At 33.4% G+C, this 26994-nt stretch overlaps 1 protein-coding gene across 1 annotated transcript; it reads left to right on the forward strand.

Moving 5' to 3' along the window:
* Positions 1-26806, forward strand: LOC143918549 (uncharacterized). Its single transcript, XM_077440487.1, has 27 exons — positions 1-291; positions 816-979; positions 3226-3369; positions 3429-3634; positions 3715-3946; positions 4056-4277; positions 6213-6313; positions 6402-6570; positions 6747-6911; positions 7901-7949; positions 8036-8094; positions 12659-12754; positions 13305-13524; positions 13733-14714; positions 18283-18317; positions 18425-18481; positions 18627-18790; positions 21735-21878; positions 21949-22154; positions 22235-22466; positions 22576-22797; positions 24342-24442; positions 24520-24688; positions 24764-24928; positions 25744-25885; positions 26012-26223; positions 26748-26806. Exons 1-27 carry the CDS (start codon positions 74-76, stop codon positions 26804-26806), a joined length of 4935 nt encoding a protein of 1644 aa, XP_077296613.1. The 5' UTR covers positions 1-73.
* Positions 26807-26994: the final 188 nt, after the last annotated feature.

The following is a 26994-nucleotide window of genomic DNA, read 5'->3' on the forward strand; positions in this document are numbered from 1 at the left end:
GTTAGTTGATAAATAAAATCTTTTCAAACGTCACGTTTGAGTGTTGATTCTAAATAGTTTAATTTTTTTAGAAATGGGTTTCAATTGGTGGGACGCCTTTCTATTAGCGATATGCTTTGTTGTTATATTTTCTGCATACGGATATTGGGAAAGTGGTTATTATAAACGAAGAGGAATAAAAAATCTTCCATTTGATTTTCTGATTGTGGGAAATGTGCTTAAGAATCTTATAGGCAAGGAGCATTTAATGGATGCAATTTATAAAGTATACAATGCTTTTCCAAATGAAAAGTGAGTCATCTTTATTTTTATCATAAGTACATGTACATATCTATGCACATGAACATATGTATATGTATACATGTACATATGTATATACATATATAGTTAATATAAATCTTAATCTGTATCATACGATGATACTAAAGACGTAGCAATTTGTTCAAAATTTATTGGATAACCAATTTAACAAAACTTTGATTAACCAACTTAACAAAGTTTAGTTAACATTTTTTAAATATTATTAGCAGAGATCGGCGTTGGATGGATGCTTTTCATAACAATAGACCACCCTATTAGTGTTCAAACAAGAGGGCAAAAACGCATGGTTTGTCTAAGAAATCGACAATGGTTAAAAAATTTTTGTGTGAAAAGCATCCATCCAAAACTTTATCTCTGATTATGACTTATGAGACTGTGAAAAACTACTTAGTATCAATTAAATTCCACAATTTATTACCCGAAAGATCGCTGCGTCTAAGGATAACTTATTAAATATTAACATTGTGTGTAATAATATCACACTAATTACGCAGGTATGTAGGATTTGTGGCAGCTAATAGAGGTGTAATTATGTTAAAAGATTTGGAAATCATAAAAAAGGCAACTATTAAGGATTTCGAAAATTTTCCAAGTCATTCCACAAATATTGATGCCAGCTTCGATCCCATACTTGGAAGATATTTGTTATTCATTACAGGTAATATTTTTAACCTTTTACAATTTAAAACCACTGGTTCTAAACTACAAACTTAAAACAGTTACATTAAATTCACACGAATTGATGAGAGCCCCTCAAACCTTCAAAAGTTATCAATGCTCTAGAGCAGTGCTACTCAAAAGCTAAAACGCTACAACTAAAACGGCGAAAAACTGGTCCGTGGACCATGAATTAGGGTTTCTGACCCGGGTCGACCCGGGAATTCCCGATACAAACATTCCCGGGAATTCTTATCTCGAATCCCGGGAATTGGATTTTAAAAAATTTTGAAAATATACATTTTCAAGACTGCATTAAGGGAAATAATAAATCAAATACACAAAGAATCGTAAAATATTCTCTGAAAGAGTTTATTCCATTTCTGGAAATTTTTGTACCAAATCTAGAAATAGGCTTTCGGATTCTCATTTCAATATTTTAGAATTCTTAAGAAGCTACTTTAAATAAGTTTACTTTTATAATTACAGTTAATAGATATATATACTTTTATAATTACAGTTAATAGATATTTTATAATTCCAGTTAATAGATAGTGTATTGTTTACTTTTTTTATATTTTGTAAACAAATAAATGTTTTTTTTATTAATAAAAAATATATTAAATTGAAAAAAAAAGTTTTTTTTATATGTTTTTTTACATATGTCCAATGAGTACCGTATTTCGATAACTTTACGAATGTGTTCCAAACAAAAATGTGACTTTCCAACTCAATTTACTAGTTGAGTGTCGTTCTCACGAAAACATATTTTGCCCAATTGGACTGTAATTCGCCATATGAATCGACTAACGTGAATTAGACGGAATATATGCGAACTAGTCAAAATATATTACGAATAAAAATATACTTCAACTACAACGGTAATTGCTACCAGGTTAGATGGAATATATTCCAACTTGTCAAAATATATTCCAACTTTTCAAAATATATTACAACTGGAAGATACACTTATATACATAGCTCGGACGTTAAGCTTCTGCTTACCGTCAAGAAGGTGCCGGGTTCTATCCCTGAATGAAAATGAATTTTTCAGAGTATGCTGTTGATCAGACCTGGATTTGTGACTCCAGGTTGATCGTTTCCTATCAGAGTTTGCCAATTTTCTCTGATTTCATTGTTGAAACGGTTCCCGGAAAAAAAATTGGCTAAAAATCCTTCCTACCTACTATGTCACCACTATTTGAAATTTGATGGATGTACAATAAAAATTTATGTACAATTCATAGATGTCTCGTTAATTTGCGAGTTTTTTCAGTGTCTCGCAATTCAACGACTTATAATAAAAAAATGCTGCATTTGTATTTGTAATTGGCCAGGAAGGCGCATTGGGATTTACCTGTAAGGCCTTCCTGGTATATATGTAAAATAAAAATAAAAATAAAATAAAATAAAATATATATGTACGAGTATATATAAAGCTCGCCGTAATAAAAAGTTTTTATTTTGTGTATTTTTAATAATTTAGATGTTTTAATTTATTCGTATATATGAACGAGTGAGTCTATTCTATTTATGATGCATAACTGGTTGTATTAATACACAATACTGATTTGTCAATATATTTTTTTATGAATTTTCCTTATACAAATTCCTTATACGAACTATTAGAAAAATACTTTGTTATTTTTGGTTGTTATTTTTAGAATAATTAATTAAATCAGAAAATATTATATAACATGTACGATTTACATGGACACAAATAATGCGAATCGAAAAATAATAAAAAATTAGCATTAAATAAAGGGTACCATTTATCGGCCCGGCAAAAAAAAAGAATGCCCCTCTCTAAAATAGCTCGCACGACATCTTCGGTTCTCGCCCGGCAAATCGAACGTCAAATGGGTTTCCAGTAACAAAAATAAATACCGACCCTATCAACCTAATTTTAAATGAATAGGACCAATCCTAACTTAACCCAACCTAACCCTTTAAATAAGTGTTGGCTGCTAAGATATTAAGATTACCCAGTGAAAATTCAACTGGTTATGATTTCACTGAAACGTCAAGTTTTATTTTTGTTACTAGCTACCAGTTTGACGTTTGATTTGCCAGACGAACGCTGATTCTGTCGTGCGAGATGTACGGGACGGGGGATGGAGCAATTCTTTTATTTTTTTATTATTTAATAACAATACAATATGTCAACGCCCATACGATGATATTTCATCGGGCACAACACTAGTTAAAAATAATAATAAAATGTTATAAAGATTTATCACTGAACAGGTGACGAATGGAAAGACATGCGAGCTACACTGAGTCCAGCATTTACAAGTTCTAAATTGAGAAATATGATATCATTAGTCGATGAAACTGGAAAACAGATAGTTGATTTCATTTCGGGGAAAATTAATGAACCTGACAACAAAGGTATGTTACATAAATTTGTAATAAATATGTGTATAACTAACGATATAAATTATTTGAAGAAAGGGGTCTCATCGAAGTTGAAATGGGGGACGTTTTATCAAGATATACGAATGATGTACTTGCATCAACTGTTTATGGAGTGACAGTCAATTCATTGAATGAGAGACATAATGAATTTTACAATATGGGAATGAAGACATATGAAGTGACCGGAATTCAACTATTAAAATTGATCGTTTACTTTTCGTTCCCATTTTTAATTAGAGTAATGAAAATATTAAACATAAATATGTGTTAATAATTCACCATCCCATTTCTGACAAAAATAACATTGTATATTTTCAGATAAGTGGAGTTCAGTATTTTAAAAAGAAATTCAGTGACTTTTTTCGCAATTTAGTATTGGGTACAATGAAATATAGGGAAGAAAATGGAATTACTAGACCTGATATGATTCAAATGATAATGGAAGCTCGGAAAGGTTCTTTGAAATATGACGTTCCACACAATGAAAGTAATGATGCAGGATTTGCAACCGCTGTGGAATCGGCTATTGGGAAACAAACCAATAAGAGGGGTTGGTGATAATTCTGACGGAACAAATTTAATAATTTACCCATAACTTGCCTCAACGTGTGTTTTTAATATTTTAAATTTGATATAATACAATTGTATTCATTTTGCAGAGTGGACTGAAAATGATATTTTGGCGCAAGCAGTTTTATTCTTCATTGCTGGATATGAAACTACTAAAACATTGCTCAGCTTTGCAATTCACGAGCTCACTGTCAATCCAGATGTTCAGAAAAGGCTGCAAATTGAGATTGATGAATTGATTGCCGAAAATGGAGACGCATTCGATTATAGCGATTTAATTAAAATGAAGTATATGGATATGGTAGTTTGTGGTAGGTATTATGTACTCATCATCCCAATACATAATCTTGTTTTTTCTCTGCCTGGGAATATTAAACAGAAATCAGTCGCCCACGTCGCCCCTAGACGTCGTGGCCAGGAAATTGAAACGGGTGGTAGTAATAATAATTTTATCGGATATGTTAGGATGGCGATCTTGAAACTGAAGGGGTCTGTTGGGCCTAATGGTGTGCCCCCTGACGTATTAAAGGCATGGTGTAATTCGCTCTTAGAACCACTTCAGTTTATTTTTAACCTTATTCTTGGTTCTGGTAATTATCCTGATAAGTGGAAATTATCTAGTCATTCCTATTCATAAAAGTGGCTCTAAAAATGAGGTTGAAATCATAGAAATATTGCTATCATCTCGGCTAGTCCCAAAATTTTTGATAATATCCTTCACCATTTGATTTTTATGCAGTTCAAAAGATTGTTGTGTGATGAGCAACATATATTTTCAGCATGTCATTCGACAACTACCAATCTTGCCTGATTTTCAAATTATACCATGTCTAAAGTTGACGGTGGTCAACAAGTTGATGTAGCCTACATTGACTTTCGTAAAGCCTTTGATCTTGTCAATAATGACGCCCTTTGGATCAGTTTAGCTGAAGCGGGCTTTTCTCCACGACTTCTTAAACTCTGCTTCTTATCTTAGTGATAGGAAGCAATTTGTTAGATATGGTATTTTTGAATCTCCTTCGTTTTTTACGCGATCTGGTGTAACTCAGGGATTCACTTTAGGTCCCTTACTATTTACAATACTGTTGCGTAGGGGTGGGTGGAGGATCCAAATAAAGGCCAACAGTCGTTTCACAGCATTTATTGATGATTCAGGAGTTACACGCACTGTCACCGCTCAGTCCAGAATGAATTATATCGCCTACGTACCGCCTTATAAAGGGTAGATCTCTCAGGACGCCTAATCTGTTTACCTGTTGTATAGTCACGTATTCGGATATGTATTTCCAAGACATTGGGTCTTCCCGTGGCGATTCTGAGAAATAACTAATAACGGTCATTGTTTAGCCTAAATGCACTTAGAGTCCAGATATAATCTTTGGAAGTAAGTGCATGCATTTAGTTAACCGATAACAGATATCCGTTGGTCTAAGTACAATTCGCTCAATCCACGGCGTACGTAACAATACTTATTAATAACCTCCCTAAAGTGTTATTCAATACTTCATGTCTCTTGTATGCAAACGACGTTAAATTATTCTTTGCTGTTAAGGATAAGAGGCAAGCCTCTCTCCTTCAAGCGGATATTAACGCTGTTTTAGAGTTCAGTTCCAGTTTAGAGCTTGAACTGAATACTAGTAAATGTGCCATTATCAGTTATGAACGTGCGAATTTGCTCTATTGTACGGATATTCCATTGGATCCGTGTTGTCGAAGCGTGTGGAATCTATGGTCGACTTGGGTATCACTTTTGATCCTCAATTCACCTTTCACAACCACGTCAAGACAGTCGTTGACGTTTCCTTTCGTCGACTTGGATTTGTCTTCAGATATGCTAGGTTATTCTGCAACCCCTTGTCTTCTCACTTGCTTTTCTCGTTAGAAGTAAGCTAGAGTATAATGCGATTGTGTGGAATCCGCATGAAAGAAACTACTCTCTTACTCTCTTATTATCGAAAAAGTGCAAAAAGCATTTCTTCGTTTTCTATATAAGAAAGAGTATGGGTACTACCCATATCTCTATCCTACTCCTTTCCTTTAGGGCATGCTTGGGTATAATTCCCTTGAACTTTGGAGAAACTTCTCGTAAATTCTATTATTCTCGTTAATATGATATATATATATATATATATATATATATATATATATATATATATATATATATATATATATATATATATATATATATATATATATATATATATAAATATATATTATTATTATTATTGCGTTTTTTTTAACTTCAGAAGCATTAAGAAAGTGGCCACCAGCTCCTGCTACGGATAGAAAATGCATTCGATCATTCAATCTTCCCCCTCCTAACAATTCAACAAATAAAGAATTTACTGTATGAATAATATAAGTTTTTAATTGTTTTAATAATCAATATAATACTATGTGTTCAATATTGAATTTATAAGAATATTTAATCTTAGATTCAAGCAGGAGAGGTTGTTTTAATCCCGATACATGCGATTCATCACGATCCTCAATATTATCCTGATCCGGAAAAGTTCGATCCTGAAAGGTTTTCCACTGAAAATAAAGCGAATATTAATCCGCTTTCATTTCTTCCATTTGGCGTTGGTCCTCGAAATTGCATTGGTAAATATATATATATATATATATATATATATATATATATATATATATATATATATATATATATATATATATATATATATATATATATATATATGTACATATAAATATATACCTACTGTAAAATTATTAATAGTGTATGATTAACGTTATTGACGGTGACTAATTTGAAATTGCAGGATCTCGATATGCTTTGATGATAACTAAGTGTATCATTTTTCGATTATTGTCCAAATTTGATCTTGTGATGACCGCTAAAACTCAAAACCCCATAGAAATCAAGAGCAATTCAGTTAGTTTGATTCCTAAAAATGGTATTTGGGCTGGTTTGAAACCAAGAAACGGTTAATGAAAAAGTACAATGCTTGCGTCTTAATTTAATAAAAATGTTTGCATATGTTTAGATATAAAGTATTAAAAATTTATTAAACATGTGACAATATCAAAATTTAGAACAGATATGTAGGTATAATTTTTTTTACCAGACAGTTATAATGTGTGTGTAACGAAATATTACCATATTTATAAAATTGTCTTTTACAATAAATATGTTTATTCATAATTTCATAATGAATACTTTTTTAAACCTTCAAAATTCACTTGAGTTTAAAAAAAAAATTCCTCTCATTATTGCATTTTTCTAAGTATGGCACTTCACTTACTTCTATAAATTTAATATGATAATATGTGAACTCTTACTTACATATTAAACCAATGATTTAGCTATAATAATAAAATAAAACTGTGATGATAAGAATAAAAATAATATTCATTCAAGTACATATGTATATATATAAAAATACGCATTATAAAAAATAAATATATAGGGTGTTTGGTAGCTAAGTGCAAAGTCTTACGGTCCAAAGTCTTACGGCTTTTTTTTTAATTTCATTTTTAAAGATTTTTAGTAAAAACACCAAAATCTCACAGTTAATTGCTAATACTGCCCAAGTTAAAAGTGGAATGTTAGTCAGTTATTATTTTTTTTGTTTTTATAATGTTTATTCAATTAAATAAAAAAAACCATCTATGCATATCAACAGAAAAAAATAATAGAGGCACCATAAGTTGTCAAAAGTTTGTCAAGTAGGAAAAATCTAATATTTTTTGTATTTAAAAAAATAGCAATTTTTTTTGAGTGATATAACCTATTTAAAAACATGCCTGTTTATTGCCCTTTCTTTTAACATATCACTCATGCAGATGTCTTGCCAATTATCAAAATTAAGGTGTAAACCTAGACAGAGGCCGTCATTCTCAAGTGACTTTTATATTATCGTCTAATGTCAAATAAAACAAAAATTTTATAAAATCATTTATTGTTTATATTCAGATGCTGATTTCAAATGCATACTAGAGGCCTTCGTCTCACTTCCATTTTGGTAATTTTGGATTTTATCTCTGCTTCATGGTTTATAAGATTTTTGTATTTTTCTGATTATCTGCTATTTTGTAATTATTTTTTTAGTACATTAAGGAAACTGAATAAGGATAGTTTTATAAATCATTCCAGTTATCTTTTTAATTGTAAGTTTGAATTTAAATTTTTTGTAGTGCCATTTTAATTTATTTTTATTTTTTAATTATTTAAATTGGCACACATACAGAATAAAATATAAAATAAATCAGTACAGTGAGACAAAAAAGCTATAAATATAAATGAAAATATTATATTCCAAGTACAGTGAGCACCACATGGTAATATAATATACAGAAAACAATAAAATACAAAATACAAAAACATATTAAAAATAATAAATAATGAATGACAATGAAGGCAAAGAAGCAAATCAACCACAGAGTTGCTTCTTCACCTCAACCCTAACTAAGTACTGAAAGAGTCAGCAAAAAAGTCGGGGCAATCATCCATACCATCATAATGACGGCATATCCGTGCAATTGCACTATTAAATTATGTGATGTTATGACAAATTGGTGGATAGAAAAGATTTGTACATCTGTTGAATCGGGCATTAACGTTAAAATTAATTTCATTCAAAAAGTATGTGTCAAGGACACCATTAACTATCTTGTATAAAGCAACAAATCAGAAACCTTTCTGCGGTGAGAAAAACTTTCGATCTTAAAATAAGAGAGTTTGTCATTATATATAAGTTGGTAACAATCGTACAAGACCAGTCTTATGGGATAAATGACGCAGAAAACGCTTCTGAATTGTCTAAATCACTAAACGATCTACATATATCAGTTTGGTAATAAGGAGACCATATGACTGAAGCCTAACTCCATATTGCTGCGAACTAAGCTGTTTACTTTTTAATTGAGCGGTACATATGTATGTAAGAGGTACATATGTATGTAAAAAATGGAACGCTATTTTGAAATTTTACCAAGGTCATTCGGTAGAACAGGTTATTTTTTTGCTAAAAATCAAGAGCTACAAAAATAATATCAATTTAATTTCACCATTTGCTGATGACAAACATGACTATTAAAAAATAATGGCCTAAAAAGTTCCGCTAATACTATTCAAATCGTGGCGTGTGTATTATGCTGCGTACGGACCAAACCAACGACGAATTTGGTCCAACGAATTAAACAGCAGGATTAAACCAGTAGCGTACAAAATATCGAAATAAAAATTAAATTTAAAAATTGAAATTAAATATCAAAATTAAAAATATTATTATTATATTAAAATTAAATTCAAATATCAAAATAAAATCATAATCAATATATTAAAATTAAAATAAAATATTGAAAGTTAAAACAGAACATGCCCAATTTAAATAAATTTTCGAGATTGACCTAAAATTAGATCATCAACAATCACATACAGATAATCCTCGACTTTTGTTTGTCGAAGATGCTTTGACTTACGTAGATGCGCACTAAGATCGAAAAAAAAATCAAAGAATTATTATTTTTACTTCCCCGTAATGCGCAGCTACTGAGCATATATTATGTGTAAGTATGGGTGACGTCTTCGATCTCTTCAACCCGAGACGTTGTCGGTTTTATCAAAGGAAATTTTTTTGTCTTCAATTGTTTCTCTCGTCGTAATAAATCAATTAATTAAATCATTTCAGAGGTAAATTTTATCGGATAATGTCTTCAATTGTTTCTCTCGTCGAAATAAATCAAATAATTAAATCCATCTCAGAGGTAAAATTTATCGGATAATGTGTGATTATTAATTTTATTTCGACGAAAGAAAAAAAAACCCTTTGACAAATCACCGACATTTTTTTTGTTAAATATTTCATCGACGGCGAAACACATTGGTGTATCGTGACGACTTATAAGAAACAATAACAAGGTTTTTTTCGCTCGTAATTATAATATTTCTCTGGTTGTAATGCATAATATAAGCATTTTCTATCAAAATGTACGAGGCCTTAAATCTAAACTGGATGAATTAGGTTCTAACTCGGCTATTCAATGTGCTGACATCCTGGTACTAACGGAAACCTGGCTTGACGACTCTGTGCATGATTCTTTTTAATTTACATTAATGACATCTCAAAAATAATTAAGTATTCAGACTATCTTTTATTCGCCGATGACCTTAAGCTTTTTAAGACAGTTAAGTCTCATAGTGACGCAGCCCTTCTCCAATTGGACTTAGATGCGCTGTCAAGTTGGTCTGTCGATAATAAATTATTTTTTAGCATTCAAAAATGCTGTGTTCTCAATGTGACAAGATCTTCAAATCGCTTGATTTATCCATATCGCCTAAGTGGTGTTGAATTAAAGTTTGTAGATGAATATTGTGATTTGGGGGTCTTGTTCTCGAATAATTTTCAATTTAAACGACACATAGACAATATTTGTTTGCGTGCAACAAAAATGCTGGGATTCTTACTAAGAGTTAGCAAACCTTTCCAGAGTACGTTGGTGCTTAAAATTCTTTATGAATCTTTAGTACGTAGTATTCTAGAATTTTCTTCTATTATATGGAATCCTACCCATATAACTCATTCATTGAAGATTGAGAGAATCCAAAAACGGTTTCTCAGATATCTTTATTTGAAACAGTGTGGTTATTATCCTTGGCTATATCCTAGTGCATTCCTATTAGGGGCGTTAGGCTTCAACTCATTGGAGTCTCGTCGGAATATGTTACTGGGAAGACACTTTTTTAAGCTGTTGAATGGGATAATACACAATCGTCAGGTTCTAAAGGAATTTAGGTTTAATGCACCTTGTAAATTCAGGGACTTGAGAAATCGTGATTTGTTTGTTCCTCCTGTGGCTCGCACAAATATGTTGTCAACGGCTCCTATATCTAGAGCGATATATCTGCTTAACAGGATTTCTGGTGAAATTGACCTCTTCAATATAAAATATACTAATCTGGTTGAGTGGTTGTTGAGGAATGCCAGTGGTTGATTTTGCCTATTATAAATATTAATGATTGTTATTACTTTATCTATGTTTTTTCTTTTTTTTATGATTTTATGATTTTAATGATGTTGTGTTAATATTGTTATTATTATAAGTTATTATTACTGTTATCATGTTATTATTACTGAATGACCGGCCACAGCGACGCGTTGGAGATCTCTGTAATGTCACTGTGGCTAATATGTTAAATAAATAAATAAAAAATAAAAAAAATATCGTCGTAATTCAAAACATTGTTGTAATTCAAAACATCAACGATGATCTAATTTTAGCTCAATCTCGCTCGTTAGCTTAATTTTGATATTCAATTTAAATTTTTTTTATTTCATTTTTATTTCGATATTTTGTACGCTACTGGTTTTAAAAGTTGGCCCAAAATCTTCGTTGGTTAAATATTTCCGAAGGGGGAAACACAGTAGTGTATCGTGACGACTTATAAGAAACAATAACAAGGTTTTTTTCGCTCGTAATTATAATATTTCTCTGGTTGTAATGCGTTTTGTCGTAATTCAAAACATTGTTGTAATTCAAAACATCAACGATGATCTAATTTTAGCTCAATCTCGCTCGTTAGCTTAATTTTGATATTTAATTTCAATTTTTTTATTTAATTTTTATTTCGATATTTTGTACGCTACTGGTTTTAAAAGTTGGCCCAAAATCGTCGTTGGTTTGGTGCGTACGGACCATTACATAAATAATAAATTATAGTTGTTTTTTAATCACACATACATACATATGTACATTACTATTCGGTAAGTTGTTTTTGATGTAAATTTTTCTAGTATAAGTAGGGCGAACAACCGAGGAGAGTACAAACAAGATACAAAATTTAATATAATATTCGATGTCCAAGCGCCGTAGGCGATTTTTTCTGAATTTGATTTTTTTCTGAAACGTGTGAAATTAACAAATAAAACAACTATAAAAAATATTGTGGGATTTTATGTGTGTGAGTGAATTATGTAATGAGTAATGTTGAGGAGTTATGTACAAACAGTGGTACACATGAGTGTACACTGTTTGTGAGTTGGCAGAAGTGTGACACCAACTGACAGTGAGTAGTCGAGCCGCTAGCCGGACGGCTACCGGTAGGTGCGTACGCGCATGTGTGTATACTTAATGTACAATAAACGTACATTGATGGACCAACATCGTCTTTGATTATCTGTCCCGCAATCCTCCCTATATCTTTGAACTCTACAATATTATATTTAATATTTTATCTTGTTTTTTTTTTTTCTTTTAAAAAGTAGTATAATTTTTTTCAGAACGCATATTCCTTAAGTGGAAAATATTGAATTTGAGGTGGAAAACCTGTAAAAAAAATATATTGTATATTGATTGGATATTCAATAAATATATTGTATTGGATTGGATAGTACAGAAATATAAATATTTAATAAGATAATGACATTAAATAAAAACAATAAAAATTTTTTAAAAAATCAACAAAGAATAATACCGAAGAGAAAATATTCAAACCACTCAAAATATATGAAAATAAAACAAACAACAGAAAATATTGTAGCGTATGCTAAAAGGAGCCGCTGTCATAATTGGTTTTCGAGGATTATCACCAGGCTAAGTGCAAGTAGGCTAAATTGGCTAAACAATGACCACCGAATTAGTAACGGCACCCGGTCCCTTCTCAGAAGTGACAGCGATAGCATGGGACTGAGTGTCGTGGGAATACATATCTGGTACGTGACTATAACAATAGGTAAACAAACGTGTGGAGGAAGATACCCTGAGCGACCTGTCTTTTATAAGGGGGTATTCCATACCATATCAAGGGATTCTGTACGGAGCACTGGCGGTGCGTGTATCTCCCGAATCACCAATAAATGCTGTGAAACGACTTTGGCCTTTTACTTGGATCCTCCACCCACCCCTACGCAACAATATTAAAAAAAAAGGAAGAACTATAAAAACCCATTTATTTTAAGGAAATCGTCAAGTTTATTTTAAAAAAAGTTTAAGTTACTAGAAGTTACTAATTCATTGGATACACTATTCTAAACTGTAACCACTCAATTTTTTAAAAGAAGGATTCTCTTATATATGTATTATAAAATTCTTCTGTGCATCACTGGGCGTACAAAACGGGACAAATCAAACAATTTTACGAAAACGACCGGACGAATGCAAAGCGCGTAAAACACGGAACTGTACCGGCCAAAACGAAACGTATGGTCACCCTAAGAACAAGTTAATTTTATGTATGGTCAGGGCAGTTTGTTGAGTGGATGGGGGTTTTTGTTTGCATTTTATAAAATTTTCTGTTAGTTGATAAATAAAATCTTTGCGAACGTCACGCCACGGTTACTAGATTAAAGTCTTGATTCTAAATAGTTTTAAATTTTAAGAAATGGCTTTCAATTGGTGGGACGCGTTTCTATTGGCGATAGGCTTCGTTGTTATATTTTCTGCATACGGATATTGGGAAAGTGGTTATTTTAAACGAAGAGGAATAAAAAATATTCCATTTGATTTTCCGATTGTGGGAAATATGTTTGAGCAGCTTATAGGCAAAGAGCATTTAATGGATGTCATTTTTAAAGTATACAATGCTTTTCCAAATGAAAAGTGAGTCATCTTTCTTATAATATTATATATGTATTCGCGGCCGGGCTATAGTGAGTGGACGTGTTTGTGCGCGCTCTCGGTTATTACTAACGCCAGCTGTCTCTACACTTTAGAACCACTAATAGAAGCCAGGAATAACAACAAGGAGCTAGGAGGAGCTCTTGGTACATCGCAGCGTCCGTATCAACATTGTATTTCGTATCTAAAGGTGTACGCCGTTGTACTGCGAACGATATACGTATTGTTGCATTTACGTGATGGGCGATTGTTGTCGCATGTGGCGCGATCTTTTTTTCGATGCGATAAACCGTATCGAAAAGAGATTTGCTGCTTTGGAGTTGTTACTTCAAAGTTCAGCCTCAAGAGGCGATGTCCCTCATCTTTCTGTTTCCCCTGTTGCTAATGCAGCTACGGTGAACGGTGGCTCCAGTCAGAAGAAGAGGAAGAGGAAGGGACGCAAATCTGATGGTGCTACCAATCCTCCTTTTGTCCCCTCTGCACCTAGAGTCAATATGCGCCGCTTATCCCTGTCTCGGGACGGTGGAAAGTCTGTATACGGACTTTTGGCTGCCACACCATCGAATAAGCAACTACCACTACGTCGGCGGAATTTTGAAGTTGGGACGGCTGTTTCCAGTAGTATCACTGCAGCTAGAAGACTCATCCACATTCATGTATGGAAGCTCTCCTTGGATACTTCCTGCGATGCTGTACGAACTCATGTTCGAGCCATCTGTGGAGGCGTGGATGACATAGAGGTGTTATCACTAAAAGCACGTGGAGACTATGGATCTTTTAAGATCTCTGCCCCTGCTTCTGTGGCTGGCCTGCTTTTTTCTGCTGATTCTTGGCCTGCTGGGGTCCACTTCGGCAGATTTAGGGACTGGAGAAATAATACTAAGAGTAATATTAACTCTACTTCCACTACTAGTAACACTACCTCCTCTCCGTCTGTTTCTCAACTTAATCCATCGGTTGCTGTATCTCCAAACGTTACGTTTGCTGATGTTTGTTCCGGAGCTGCTGGGAGCATGACACCAACTGTTAATACTCTTTCGACTACAAATGCTAAGAGTGGTGATACAACTATGTCTACTGTCGCATCATCGACTATTTCATCTGTTCCTCAGTGTCGTGATTCTACAGTGACCGTATTGCCTTCTTCTTCTTCTTCCGTTTTATCTCCGCTGGCAAGTCTTGCGACTTCAAATCAGTCATTTCTTGTTCCAAAAAGACTCACGCGCCAGACTGAGAGATCGAAAAATATCAATCTACTACCAAAACGTACGCGGTCTCAGGACCAAGGTGGCCGCGTTTAATACGGCGATTTATTCTATTGTCGATGATATGGTGGCGTTAACTGAAACATGGTTAACGCCATCATTTTTTAATTCGGAGTTCTTTGATTCTTCGTGGACAGTGCATCGTCGGGACAGAGAGCAACGACGTGGTGGGGGTGTTTTATTTGCTTCTCGTGTCTGGTTGCGGTCTGTCAGGTTGAAGAACTTTGAAACTCCTTCTGGCGAGGACTTATGGGTGAGAGTTGATTTTGTATTTGCGAGAGTTTTTATTTGTGTTGTTTACATTCCGCCCGCTGCGAAAGACGATGTATATGAGTTATTGTTTGCAAATATGATGAATGTACGTGATTTCATAAATGAACGTGACATATTATTAATAATGGGTGATTTTAATATGCCTAGTGCCAATATTCATGTCCGCAATAAATTTAATTTTGTTATTTCCTATTGCGACCTAGTACAGGTTGGTTCACCCATTAGTCCAAGTAAGCTTGATATTATGTTGGTGAATGAATCCAATGTGTCAGCAACGATGATCCTATGCCCAAAAGGAACTGCGATCATCCCTGAGGACCTATATCATGATGCATTACAAATTGAGCTTCTGTTTTTGTCTTCTGTGAGACCTGTTTCAGCTTGTTCATCTGTTGGGATTCCTTCATCACGGTGGAATTTTGCTCGCGTTGATTCTGAATTGGTTTATAATGAGGTTCGTTCTATGGACTGGCGCCAAATGTACCTCATGAATACTGGTGATGCTGTTGAATTTTTGTATAACACACTATATAATATTTTTGACAGTTATGTTCCTCGGTTCATCAGTTATCCTAATTTAGAACTACATCGTCGGGTTTTTCCACCGTGGTTTGGGTCCAAACTTATAACTGATGTTCGTGCAAAATGGTTGTCTCATAGAAGATGGAAACGTAGCCAATCATTTCGTGACTATGAGAAATTTCGGATTCTTAGGAAGATCGTGAAACGTGGTGTGAGTGAGCGTTATACCCTCTATCTCAAAGAGATGGAGAGTGCTATCGCTAGTAATCCTCACCACTTTTTCAGATTTATTAAGAGTAAGCATATTTCACATGGCCTTGAGCATTCGTTCTCATTTAATAATAAAAGTTGTGTCGGTCCTGAGATCGCTAAAGCTTTTGCTAGTTTTTTTAGCTCTGTATTTGATCAGAGATCACCATCCCTTGATGCTAATTTGGCTTCCCAAATTGGTACTGAAGGTGTTATTATAGACATTCCGCGGGTCTCGCTTGGAGATGTTAGGATAGCAATTTTGAAGCTGAAAGGGTCTGTTGGGCCTGACGGTGTGCCCCCTGACGTATTAAAGGCATGCTGTAATTCGCTCTTAGAGCCTCTTCAGTTTATTTTTAACCTTATTCTGGATTCTGGTAATTATCCTGAAAAATGGAAATTATCTAGAGTCATTCCCATTCATAAAAGTGGCTCTAAAAATGAGGTTGAAAATTACAGACCTATTGCTATCATCTCGGCTATTCCCAAAATTTTCGATAATATCCTTCACCGTTTGATTCTTTTGCAGTTCAAAAGATTGTTGTGTGATGAGCAGCATGGTTTTTCACCATGTCGTTCCACTACCACTAATCTTGCCTGCTTTTCATATTATACCATGTCTAAAGTTGACCGTGGACAACAAGTTGATGTAGCCTACTTTGACTTTCGAAAAGCATTTGATCTTGTCAACAATGACGCTCTTATGATCAGATTAGCTGAAGTGGGCTTTTCTCCACGTCTTCTTAAACTCTTTGCTTCTTATCTTAGTGATAGGAAGCAATTTGTTAGATATGGTATTTATGAATCTCCTTCATTTTTTACGCGATCTGGTGTAACTCAGGGGTCCACCTTAGGCCCTTTACTATTTACAATAGTCATTAATAACCTCCCAAAAGTACTACGCAATGCTTCATGTCTCTTGTTTGCTGACGACGTTAAACTATTCTTTGCTGTTAAGGATGAGAGGCAAGCCTCTCTCCTTCAAGCTGATATTAACGCTGTTTTAGAGTTCAGTTCCAGTTTAGGGCTTGAACTGAATACTAGTAAATGTGCTATTATGAGTTATGGACGTGCGAATTCGCTCTATTGTCACGGATATTCCATTGGATCCGTATTGTTGAAGCGCGTGGAATCAATGGTCGACTTGGGTATCACTTTTGATCCTCAATTCACCTTTCACAACCACATCAAGACAATCGCTGACGTTTCCTTTCGTCGACTTGGATTTGTCTTGAGATATGCTAGATTATTCTCCAACCCCTTGTCTTCTCGCTTGCTTTTCAACTCGCTTGTTAGAAGTAAGCTAGAGTATAATGCAATTGTGTGGAATCCGCACGAAGCAAACTACTCTCTTATTATAGAAAAAGTGCAAAAAGCATTTCTTCGTTTTCTTTATAAGAAAGAGTATGGGTACTACCCATATCTCTATCCTACTCCTTTCCTTTTGGGCATGCTTGGGTATAATTCCCTTGAACTTCGGAGAAACTTCTCGTTAATTCGTTTCGTTCTCCAGCTATTGCGTGGTAATACGTCATGCCCGTTGTTGCTGGAACAGTTGGGACTTTATGTCCCTAATAATTATGTGCGTGGTAGACATCATCATTTAATGGTTGTACCTGCTGCTCGCACAGTTCTTTTTCGAATGGCTCCTATTCCAAGAGCTATTCGACTTCTCAATGAAATCGTTGCTGCTGTCCCTGAATGTGATATTTTCCACCTTGGGGAGCGTAGATTGTCGGATATTATCTTAACATATTTATCTGGTAACCTGCGCTCATCATTACTTTCTTAATTTGAATGTGATGAATGAGTGGAATCTTAATCTACTCTCTTCCATTTGGGCCTCGCTGTGATTTTATTTTTTATTCATATTTTGTTTTATTTTATTTTATTTTTTCTTTCTCTTTTGTACATTTTTATATACTATTTTAATTTTGATCAGTGTAAACAAAGAATGGGATTTATGGATTTTATTTTTAATTTTTACACTTTTGTTATTTTTTTTTTTCTCTCTGAATGATGTATTATTTTCCTTTTGTTACTTTTTTTGTAATTTTATTTTACCATGTTTTCTGCTTTTGCTTTTTTCCTTTATTTACAGTTTACTTGTTTTTATATCATGTTTTTATATATTTTTCAAATGTAGGCCATTGTGGCGCATTAGGTTCTTCCTGTAATGCCACAATGGTCCAAAACTATTAAATAAATAAATAAATGTATTGTACTTTTATATATGTACTTATGTATATTCTTATAATATTCTATATGTATGTATTTATAATATTCTTAATATTTATTGTACGTATGATACTAAAGGCGTGGCGATTTATTCAAATTTTGTCGGATAACCAGTTTTGTTTATCAAAACTTTGGTGACGAAACTTTGGTTAACAAAATTTTATCAACTCAGACATTTTTATATTATGAGTAGAGATCGGCGTTGGATGGATGCTTTTCAATAGACCGGTTAGTGTTCAATAGTTGACAATAGTTAACCATTTTTTGTGCGAAAAGCATCCATCCAACACATTTTTAAAAAAAAATTCTTTCAACACCGTAATTCCGGTATTCAGACTAGTTTCAGCACCGGGATTCACGGTTCCAGAAAGCACCGGGATTTCGAGATCCAGGTTTCCAGGATCCCGCGATAGGAAGCCTTGGAAACTAGCTAGTACTTATTAAATTGCACAATTTATTGCCCGAAAGATCGCTGCGTCTATGAATCACTTATTAAATTTTAACATTTCGAGTAATAATATGACACCAATTACGCAGGTATGTAGGATTTATGACAGTCAATAAAAGTGTTATTATGTTAAAAGATTTGGAAGTCATAAAACAGACGACTATTAAGAATTTCGATAATTTTGCAAGTCACGCCGCACATATTGATGATAACTTCGATCCCATAATAGGAAGAAATTTATTGTTTATTACAGGTAATATTTTTTTAACTTCTACAATTTAGAACCACTGGTTCTTAACTACTAACTTAAAATAAGCTCGACGGCAAAAAAAATTGTCAATTTATATTGTCAATCATTACTTTTTTTTTCTCTCCTGCTTTCTTGGACAATGGAGAGGTGATATTTTATGGTGGAAACTCGACCGCCGATCTCTGCTTAAAACAGTTACATCAAATTTACATGAGTTAGTGAAAATTACTCAAACCTTCAAAATCTATCAATGCTTTAGAGCAGATCATCGAGTTTAGAATTTAGAAGATATTTTTATATCATCATCGTCATTTACAACCATTCACTATCTACTGCTGGACAAAGACCTCTCCGACACGCTTCCATTCGTCTCTGTTTTGTGCAACTCTCATCCATCTCACGGTGACACGACAACTCGTTCACAGATTTTCCGTAAACCGATGATGCGCTCCAGGCATTACGTATACGGCCATCTCTTTCTCACCCCGTCTGTTCACCATGATCTCGTTTACTCTGCCATTACGTATGCAGCCATCTCTTTCACAGACCATTTTATCACCGATAACAGACGGTCTGTGAAAGAGATGGCTGCATACGTAATGGCAGAGTAAACGAGATCGTGGTGAACAGACGGGATGAGAAAGAGATGGCCGTATACGTAATGCCTGGAGCGCATCATCGGTATACGGAAAATCTGTGAACGAGTTGTCAGGTAACCCCATCTCACCCCATATGTACATTTTTACTTAACAATAGATGAAGTTTTGTGATCATGCGAAAATTCGAACTTCAGATTTTGACTAATTCGAACTCAGAATCGATCACTGATTTTTCATGATTAAGAAAAAATTTGTGCGTGTGTGTGTGTGTGTATTTTGGGAATTTTTTAAACACCGTTAGTCCTATCAAACTGAAACTTAGTATCGGTTACTAAAATTCTTATCAACACGACGTAAATTTTTTTCAAAATTTTAAGTTGACCAGAAATGTTACCTCCCCTTATAGGTGTCCCCTTTTTTTAAGTTTTTGAATACAATTATCTCCCAAACGGCTAATTGAATCGGATTAAAAAAAAATGACATATAATAGAAATTATAAATTTTAGACCCTAATATTTTTTAAATATTATTTCCTAAACGAAAGTAGTACTTTTGGTTTATCGAACTAAAATTTCATATCTAGAAGTTTAAGCTTAATAAAAAGTTATTTATACAAGTATCCGGCAACCGGAAGTGGCAGTTTACTCTTGTTCGACTTTTCTTCCACTATTTTTTTCGACCCTTTAAACATATGTGCTCTTCACGAAAAAATTCAAGTATAATTCTTGTATCAATGTGATGAAAAGAAAAAAAATCACTAAATTTAATAAACCGGAAGTGGGATTTTTCCTCTTAGAAAGGTCAACAATATTGTGGCCACTATTCTGTCCACACCCCTGAACGTATCAAGCTGAAAATTTATATTTGTATTCTTTATGTACTAACAATTTTAAGTAAAAAAAAATGCGACAACCGGAAGTAGAGCTTTTGTCTTTTGCAAGTTTCCCTACATTTGCGCTCAATTTGAGTCGAAAACGCTCCCATAACCAACATGTGTATCGAATATGTGTTTTGTGACTTTATATTCCTCAAATACATAGATAAAGTCATGGGTTGGTCACATCCGAATTTTTTTCTAATTTCATCCACCCATCTTCCTTGCGACCTTCCTTTCACACGTACCATTCCAGCCCTTATTTTTTTCAAATTTCGTCCATTCTTTTAGCAACGTAACGGACCCATTGTCACTTCAATCTCTTCCCTCTCGCCGCGATATCAACGATCAACCCTTTTCATAATTCTCACCAACGTATTCCGTTTCATATTTTTATATGTTTTCAGTTGTAATATATTCCAACTAGCGTTTTAGGTCATTCATATTCGAATACAATTCAACTAGTAAATTATATGTAAGCACACTACACTTTCAACAATTTCCGCCAATTGTAATATATGTATGTAATAGTTGAGTTTTGACAGTTCTGATTTTTTTACGAATGCTTTAGAATTCAATACTTAGTTAATATTTGCTAGATATTACGAACTAAGGTAATAATTCCCGTATTACGATAACTCTAAGAATGTGTTCAAAATAAAAATGTAACTTTCCAACTCAATTTACTAGTCGAGTGACGTTTTACACGAAAATTTAACCTCTTTTTCGTTTTCACGAAATCTTACCTGGTACCAATTTAGAGTTGAACTGTATTTTCAGTTATTTGGACCAGTTGCAATATAATTCGCCATATGAATCAACTCACGTGGGTTAAACGGAATATATTCCAACTAGTCTAAATATATTACAACTGAAAATACAATTCAACTGGGTGCACCTCACGGGATCGAATGTGAAATGCACGAAAAACCAAATATCGGAAGGCAAAGATCGAAAATCGAAAGATCTTAAGTCGAAAGATCAAAAAAAGGGTGCATGGTAAACGGTACATACTCACTTAATTTGCGCGAGCAGGATAGAACAGGAACAAGAGGAACAGGCTTTTCCTCCCGTATTAATGTGGGCGCGCAGAATATGGGAGGAAAACCCTGTTCCTCTTGTTCATGTTGTATCCTGCTCGCGCAAATTAAGTGAGTATGTACCGTTTACCATGCACCCTTTTTTTTTTGATCTGTCGACTTAAGATCTTTCGATTTTCGATTTTGCCTTCCGATATTTGGTTTTTCGTGCATTTCACATTCGATCCCGTGGGGTAGACCCGCTTCAACTATAGCGGTAATTGGTACCAGGTTAGATGGAATATATTCAAATTAGTCAGAATATATTACAACTGGAAGATACAATTCATCTGTAACATATATATTATTAAAAAATATTTACACACTTTTGGCCAGAGATATTCAAAATTCATTAATTTAAAATAATAATGAAAATAAATTCTATCATTGGACAGGTAACGAATGGAAAGACATGCGAGCTACACTGAGTCCAACATTCACCAGTTCTAAATTGAGAAATATGATGGCATTAGTCGATGAAACTGGAAAACAGATAGTTGATTTCTATTCGGGCAAAATGAATGAACCTGAGAACAAAGGTATTTTACATAAATTTGTAATAAATATGTGTATAACTACAATATAACTAACGATATAAATTATTTAAAGATAGGGGTCTCATCGAAGTTGAAATGGGGGATGTTTTATCAAGATATACGAATGATGTAATTGCATCGACTGTTTTTGGAGTTACAGTCGATTCATTGAATGAGAGACATAACGAATTTTACAATATGGGAATAAAGACATTTGACCTGAGCGGAATTCAACAATTAAAATTAGTCGTTTACTTTTCGTTCCCATTTTTAATTAGAGTAATGAAAATCTTAAACATACATATATGTTATTATTTCACCATCCAGTTTCTGACAAAAACAACATTGTATATTTTCAGATAAGTGGAGTTCAGTTTCTTCCAAAGAAATTGAGTGACTTTTTTCGCAATTTAGTTTTGGGTACAATGAAATATAGGGAAAAAAATGGAATTAATAGACCTGATATGATTCAAATGCTAATGGAAGCTCGGAAAGGTTCTTTGAAATATGACGTTTCACACAATGAAGGAAATGATGCAGGATTTGCAACCGTTGTGGAATCGGCTATTGGAAAACAAACCAATAAGAGGAGTTGGTGATAATTTTAACAGAACAATTTCAATAATTTACCCAGAACTCGACACAACATGCGTTTTTATATTTTTACATTTAATATAATACCCGTGTATTAAATTTGTAGACTGGACTGAAAATGATATTGTGGCTCAAGCAGTTATATTCTTCATCGCTGGATATGAAACTACTAAAACATTGCTCAGCTTTGCAATTCACGAGCTCACTGTCAATCCAGATGTTCAGAAAAGGCTGCAAATTGAGATTGATGAATTGATTGCTGAAAAAGGAGACGCATTAGATTATAGCAATTTAATGCAAATGAAGTATATGGATATGGTAGTTTGTGGTAAGTATTATGCACAGGTACCCAAGCTCCGATACAGCTTTTTCGCCTTCCTGGGCAAAAAACTATTTTTGCCGCCCTTTATATGTACATATATAATTATTTTATAACATGATTTTTGTACATTTAAGATTCTGTAAAAATAAACAGTTTTTTTATGGACATTGTGTCGCTGGACGTTTCGTCCTAGCACCATTTTTACCATAAGGTAATGTAAAATGATAAGGGTGGGTCAAAATCATCGGTATTGCAAGCTTTGTCGAACATCCAGGTACCAATGTGACGGTTCAGTTCTTAACTGTGTTTGTTTTCTATGTTACGAGGTCGTCATCTTATGATTTTATGAATAACTGAGGCTAGCGGCTGTTTGTTCCCTGAGAGACCGGTGGCCATCACTGCAAGGAAAGTGACTTGATGGAAAGTCGAAAAATGGAAAAAATTAAAATCAATTCGCCGACTCGTCGTTAGCGTAGGTCGGGGATAGAGATTTTAAAGATCTTTACCATGTGCCAGGGTTATATTGAGATGAAAGAGATATATGTATAACCCCAATTTACCTTAACGAAGAATCAACGAATCGATTTTATTTTTTCCATGTTTCGGCCATAGATGTAGAATAACCTAGATATGCCAGACACTCCGCGTGACAGTAAACCAAACTAATAAAGCCATATTAAGAAAATAATATTTAGCTATACACACTATATTAAACTACAAATGTATGTCACTATATTAAACTACAAATGTATGTTAGTATAATAAAACCATCATTAACTATTAAAATATTTAAATATTAGTAACTACCACAAGGATCAATTTTAAAGCTGACACTTTAATATTTAGTTCATTGTTTGTAGTTTTAAACTTAAAGTCGATTTCTGAATTTCCTTCAGTGCCAACAAGATACCTGTGGCAGAGGTTGTCGACCGCTGTTCCATCAGTGCATAGAATCGCGACGATATTTCATTAATGTTAAAATACTACTATAATTGAAGACATTATATATTAATTCTTACATATGATATGTGATGCTATCCGCCTTTTTATGTTTTCTTGAGTAATTGTAACACAATTTCACTGAACACGTTGTCATTTTCGAAAAATGTCAATCGACCTTCCTACTTAGAAGCTAACTAGCTACTGAGAGAGAGAGTGTGCATGATCTGTACTTTTTTTGTGTGTTCATGGTCCAACAGGGTGATCGGCTTAGAACGTAAGGGCGTATCTATGGTATTCTATATCTATGCTTTCGACTTTCCATCAAGTACATAAGTCACTTTTCTTGCAGTGACCCAGACCCCTGAGAGAGGCATCTAGCGGTAATCATTTGAAACTCAATGCTTTATCTTTTCAAGTGGTTACAATTTCATTCATCAGTCGGTTCGTGGTTGCGCAGATGCAGCGATTTTAAATCGGACCCATCTTTAAGAAACATACTACGAAGGAATTCCAAAAATGAAAATTAATTAACGAATTTGGAATTCAAAGAAAGCATAAATTTCTAAAAAAAATTTAACTATAAATTAAATTTCTTTATATAATTGCAGAAGCATTAAGAAAGTGGCCACCAGTTCCTGGTACAGATAGGAAATGCATTCGAGCATTCAAACTTCCCCCTCCTAACAATTCTACAAATGAAGAATTTACTGTATGAATAATATAAGCTTTTAATTCTTTATAATATTATGTGTTCAATATTGAATTTTAAAGTGTATTTAATCTTAGATTCGAGCAGGAGAAGCAATTTTAGTTCCGATATATGCGATTCATCGCGATCCTCAGTATTATCCTGATCCGGAAAAATTCGATCCTGAAAGGTTTTCCACTGAAAATAAAACGAATATTAACCCGCTTTCATTTCTTCCATTTGGCGTTGGTCCTCGGAATTGCATTGGTAAATATTATATATTGTAAAATTATTAATAGCGTATGATTAACGTTATTGACAGTGTTTAATTTAAAATTGCAGGATCCCGATATGCTTTAATGATAACTAAGAGTATCATTTTTCGATTATTGTCCAAATTCGATCTTGTGATGACCGCTAAAACACAAAACCCCATAAAAATCGATAACAATTCGCTTAGTATAATTCCTAAAAATGGTGTTTGGACGGGTTTGAAACCAAGAAACGGTTATTGAAAAAGCACAATGTTTGCATTTTAATTTAAAAATTAAAAATGTTTGTATATGCTTAGATACTACGTACTTTTCATATGTGACAATATCCAAATTTATAATAGATAGGTTTAATTTTTTACCAGATAGGTATAATGTGTGTTGGTGACGAATTATTATCATATTTATAAAATATTCATAATTTCATAATAAATACTTATTTCTACATGTAATATTCACTTAAGTTTTAAAATAAAACAATTCTTTCCATTACATTTACTGTTTTTATTTATTTATTTATTTATTTTTTACATATAAACCAGGAAGGCCTTACAGGTAACCCCAATGCGCCTTCCTAGCCAATTAAAAACATTGCAGCATTTTTTTTTATTATATAAATCGCTGAATTACGAGACACTGAAAAACTCGCAAATTAACGAGACATCTATGAATTGTACATAAATTTTATTGTACATTAATCAATTTCAAATAGTGGTGACATATTAGGTAGGAAAGATATTTAACCAATTTTAGGAACCGTTTCATCAATGAAATTAGTCTATTGAATCTATGCTATGCTATTGCAATTGAATTGAATAATGTTTATACATATATACATAGATGAGATGTCTACTACAAATAAGAATTAAGATTTTTCTATAATTCTTTTTGAAGTTATCGATCCTTCTGTCATGTGAATCAATGAAATATGCCTTGTCAATTCAAAAATATGATATACATATTCTTATTTATTATTAAGGCAACTGGTGGCAATATTTAGTAGCACACACATCTGCTGCATGTGACAGCTGTCAAAAATTTATAAAGTAGAACTGAATTTAAACTATAAACTCATAAAGCAGAACTGCATCTCTGGTAATCACTTTCCACCTGATAATTCACGATGGAGTGTCGACTTTGCTTACATTTTATTCCATTCGAATCTTCAGTTGATATCTATAAAAAATCAGAGGTTATTGAATGTATAAGGAACTCCTGTCAGCTAAAGGTTAGTTGCTTGACATATTTCATATTTACTTATATATATTTCAATGAAATCATACCACATTTTTATATTTCTATACCATTTCTCTTGAAGGTGGAAAAATATGATGGACTACCCCATACATACAATCACCGATTTCAAAAAGACCTGTATACAAAGTAATAAAAATGCCACACCGAGTTCTACAGAATGTTTCAATACTAAAGTTGAGAAGGTTTTACTGAATGATTTAGTTTGGGAGGACGAGTATAGTGAAACCGATCCATTGCCAAATAATGATGATGAAAATAATGAAACACAATCAAGTAGTTTTAAATCGGAGGGAAAAATATGATAGATGAGCCTTCAATTTGCAATGAACAAGATAATATTGACGGAACATAGTGGTAATATTTCTACATAATTTAAATGGTTGTGGCTATTTGCAGGTACTATATCTGCAAATTATTGGCTATTTGCAGGTACTATATCTGCAACGGGCGCAAAGCCTTCTGCGCATGCGCGTGAACTGTCACTGTCAGCGTGTTTACTGTTAAAATTTTGTTTTAAACCTCTTAAAATTTAGTTCGAACTCGTAAAGTGACGTAGAATATAATCCAAATTATTTAATATTATTAATTGTTAGAAAATTATTATCATATACAACGAATAATACCTACATACAAATACAAGCTGTGAACTAGCTAAATTATATAAATCTATTATAATAACGTGCGAAATTTATTTGCCTCATCTATAATGAACGATTGATTAAACAAGTCTAGCATACATTAAATATAAGAAATTATAATCGGATGCGCATGCGCAGAAGGCTTTGTGCCTGTCGCAGATATAGTACCTGCAAATAGCCAGTCATTCGCAGATATGGTACCTGCAAATAGTCAATAATTCGCAGATATTGTACCTGCAAATAGCCACAACCATTTTTATTTGATTAAAATTATGTATTTTTTCTTAATTTCTTCATTAATTCTTCAACTTTTTTTTTGATCGTTCGAAATACTGAATGTCCCGATCTGGGATTTTGCAAATATGGCAACCCTGGGTTAGATTAGATTTGGAACCCTGTTGTTCCA

This window comes from Arctopsyche grandis, chromosome 11, assembly GCF_051622035.1.
Source record: "Arctopsyche grandis isolate Sample6627 chromosome 11, ASM5162203v2, whole genome shotgun sequence".
Taxonomy (NCBI): Eukaryota; Metazoa; Arthropoda; class Insecta; order Trichoptera; family Hydropsychidae; genus Arctopsyche; species Arctopsyche grandis.

Excerpts from the sequence above, each read along its gene's own strand:
- LOC143918549 (XM_077440487.1), top strand. The coding sequence starts at position 74 with ATGGGTTTCAATTGGTGGGACGCCTTTCTATTAGCGATATGCTTTGTT. Across the intron at positions 3,635-3,714 it reads CGTTCCCATTTTTAATTAGA|ATAAGTGGAGTTCAGTATTT; the intron begins GTAATGAAAATA and ends GTATATTTTCAG. Across the intron at positions 22,155-22,234 it reads CGTTCCCATTTTTAATTAGA|ATAAGTGGAGTTCAGTTTCT; the intron begins GTAATGAAAATC and ends GTATATTTTCAG.